Source organism: Carlito syrichta, unplaced genomic scaffold (genome assembly GCF_000164805.1).
Source record: "Carlito syrichta isolate Samal-C Ts95f unplaced genomic scaffold, Tarsius_syrichta-2.0.1 Scaffold301789, whole genome shotgun sequence".
Classification (NCBI taxonomy): domain Eukaryota; kingdom Metazoa; phylum Chordata; class Mammalia; order Primates; family Tarsiidae; genus Carlito; species Carlito syrichta.
Genome location: NW_007245885.1, coordinates 1 through 3,636, shown reverse-complemented (window position 1 = coordinate 3,636; position 3,636 = coordinate 1). Strand labels below are relative to the sequence as shown.

Genomic DNA, 3,636 nt, shown 5'->3' with positions numbered 1-3,636 from the left:
ACACACACACACACACACACACACACACACACACACACACACACACACACAAAGGAATATCTTGTTGGTGGCCATCAGAAGGAAAAGGACCAGATAGAATATTATTCATAGAATCATCAGGTTGCAAAGACAAACATCCTCTCTGGGTAGAGATCGTCAAGGACTGAGAAAACAAAGTGTGGTGCCAGCTGTCGTGTGTAAAATGCATGTTTCATTTCAGAGCAGAGATCAGTTTTGTATAAAATATTTCTGGAAGACGTGCACACACGGAGGGCTCTGGGCACAGAGCAGTGAACCTGTTACGGTGTATGATTTTGCCTGCTTGCATTTTCCACAAGCTAGTTCCGTTTCGCTTTCTTTTTTTTAACACTAAGCACAGAATCGTAACCCACTGTTCATACACAAAGAAAGAAACCAGTGACTGGAGCTGTCTGGAAGAAGGAAAAACTTTGCACCAGTGACATCAAAGGCAGGAAATGGTGTTTCCCTGCTAAGGGCAGCGGAAGGAGGGGGGAGGGGAGGAGGAGAAACCAGGGATGGGGAAGACCTGGGCAGACCTGGGCAGGCCCAGGGGACGCCCTCAGAGGGCAGAAGCCAGCTCACTCTGCTGGGAAGCCTACCTGCCCCCAAGAGGGAACCCCGGCAGGGAAGCCACCTGGAAGGGACTCTCCACCCTCTACACACAGTCAGACACTGTGACACAAATGACGTTGTGTAGTCAGCATGTATATGACCACACAAGCCAAGGCAGACACACCATCGCAGACACACACTCACACACACATGAAAACAGAAACACAGATGCACCACACAAACACACATAAGCACACACACACGACATACCACACATACCAAATCAGACAGACACACCATGCAGACACACACAATCACACACACACAGGCACACACTTCACATACCAAATCAGACACAGACACACCACACAGATACACACAATCACACACACACAGACATATACCACACATACCAAATCAGACACACAGGCACACCATGTGACATACACACAATCACACACACAGACACATACCTGAACACACAATCATAGACACACCAAGGGTAGACACCAAAGTCAGCCACAGACATACATAAAGAACACACCCAAAGGACACAAGAGACATATACTTGGTGTATATAATCAAGCACACTGAGAATCGAACACACCATCACTGACACACGGTCACACACATACCAAAACAGACGTGGAGGCACACAGTGCTGGCATACACACAGCAGAGACAGATACCCAGAGACACAATCATGGGCAAACAGGGCAGGCACCACAGCTAGCCATAGATGTACACAAGAACACACACTACAGGCATACACAATCACACACACTGATAGAGACACCTGAACACAAGCGCACAGGCATGGTCACACAGAGGCAGTCACACACAGCCACACGTAGTCATATATGGCCCACGGTGGGGGCAGTATGTACACAATCACACACAGAAAGATACATGAACACAAACACACACACTCACAACGGAGAAAGCGTTCCTGTCACATCCTCAGGCTCAGGAAACATGGGGGATGATCACAGTCACACGGGTCATGAAAAATAACTAATGTATAAACAGCATCAAGGAGACCCAGAGACTCTGGGATATGCAGTCTAAGACACTCAATATCAGACACCCAGAAAACACCAGAGGTGCACAACTCATGCACAAAGAGAGGCCAACTTTAAGAGACACACAGAACAAGAACACAAAAGACAGCAAAACCACAGGAATCCAGACCAGTGGTCTTTGGGAGACCCAGGTCCACCCAAAGACCACTGAAGACCCCTACAGAGGAGACCTAGGTCCACCCAAAGCCCTTCCAAGAAGGCCCAGGTCCAACACTAAGACCACCCAAGATGCCCCTCCAAAGAAGACCTGTGTCCAAAGCTAAGGCTACCCAAAATCTCGAAAAAAAAGAAGACCTAGGTTCATCCAATATCTCCTACCCAGAGAAGACCCATGTCCAACCCTAAGATCTCCTAAAATTTCCCCCAGATGAGACCCAGATCCAACCCTAAGGTCACCCAATATCCACCTGAAAGGAGACCCAGGTCCAATCCTAAAACCACCAAGATTCTCTCAGAGAAGACCCAGCTCCAATCCTAAGACCACCCCCTCAGTATCCCCACCAGAGATGATAAAATCCAACTCTAGGGTCTTCCAAAATCCCTCAACCAAGGAGACCCAGGTCAAACCCTAGGACTACCCAAGACCAACCCCAAAAGTACACCCAGATCAAACCCTAATCTCACCCCAGATGCCCTCTAGAGGAGACACAGTTTCAACCCTAAGACCACCCAAGATCCCCCCTAGATGAGACCCAGGTCCAATCCTAAGGCTTCCCAAAATCCCCCAGAGGAAACCCAGGTCCAATCCTAAGACCACCCAAGATACTCAGAGAATACAAAGATCACCTAATACCATTCAAGATCCACCAAGAGAAGACCCAGATCCAACCCTAAGACCATCCAATACCTCCCTCCCCCCCAGAGATGACCCAGATCCAATTCTTAAGACCTCCCCAAATCTCCCACCCAAGAGGAGACCCACGTCCAACCCTAAGACCACCCAAGATCCCACCCAGAGGAGACCCATCCGCAAACCTAATACCGCCCCAGCTACCGGGCTCCAACCCTAAGATCGCCTCAAATCCCTCACCCCAGAGGAGACCCAGGTGCAACTCTAAAACCACCCAACTTGCCCCAAAATAAACAAGTCCATCCTAAGGTCACCCAAGATCCCTCCAGAGAAGACCCAGTTCCAACCCAAAGACCACCCAACATCTCCCCCCAAAGAAAAGACTCGGATCCAACCCTAAGATCTCCCAAAATCCCCCACTACAGAGGGGACCCAGATCCAAACATAAGACCATACCAGATACTCCCCAGAGGAAACCCAAATCCACTCTAAGACCACCCAAGATTCATCCCTTCCCCAGAGGAGACCCAGGTCCAACCCTAAGACCAGAGTATCCAAGATCGCCCCCTAGAAACCCAGCTCCAACCCTAGGACCATCCAATACCCCCCAAGAGGTGACCCAGGTCCACCCTGAGACCACGCAGGATCCACGCCCTCAGAAGACCCAGGTCCAACCCTAGGACCACCCAAGACCCACCTCCTCCCAGAAAAGACCCAGGGACCACCCCTCAGAACACACAAACTCCACCCCACCCACAGGGAACCACCCAAGATCTGTCCCCCACAGGGGTCTCACCCCTCAGACCACCTCAGATCCACGCCCAAGAAAGACCCAGGCTTCTCCCTCTGGGGGTCTCCCGCCCCTGAGGAATCGGAGTCCACCTCTGGACCCTTTTTCAGGGTAGGGACGCCCAGTGTGGGAGGCGGGTGCCCCCTCGTGGACCAAGAGACCCAGTCCAGGGCTGCACGGAGTAGGAGCCCGGGAGCCCGGGAACCCAGACGCGGGGGGGCTTCCCGTCTTCCAGGGGAGCGGAAAAGGTGCCAAAGGTCTCGGAGCCAGAGCCCGGAGAGGAAAGAGTGGAGCGGGGAGATGGGCGGCCGAGCCGGCCCCGTCAGGGCCCTAGACGCGGGACCAGAACCGCGGAAGCAGCCATGGGTTGCAAGCCGTGAGACGCCCTCCCCGCCCCACGC

The 3,636-nt window shown here is 52.1% G+C and overlaps 1 protein-coding gene across 1 annotated transcript in view; it reads right to left on the bottom strand.

Moving 5' to 3' along the window:
* The window catches only part of TNFSF9 (TNF superfamily member 9), a gene marked incomplete at its 5' end in the record, with an annotated part of 11,969 nt that extends 8,404 nt beyond the window's left edge, over nt 1-3,565 (bottom strand). The window contains one exon of the mRNA XM_008055243.2: nt 3,242-3,565. Within this exon, the coding sequence (XP_008053434.2) occupies nt 3,242-3,565 (324 nt within the window). The remainder of the gene's footprint in view (nt 1-3,241) is intronic.
* Nucleotides 3,566-3,636: the final 71 nt, after the last annotated feature.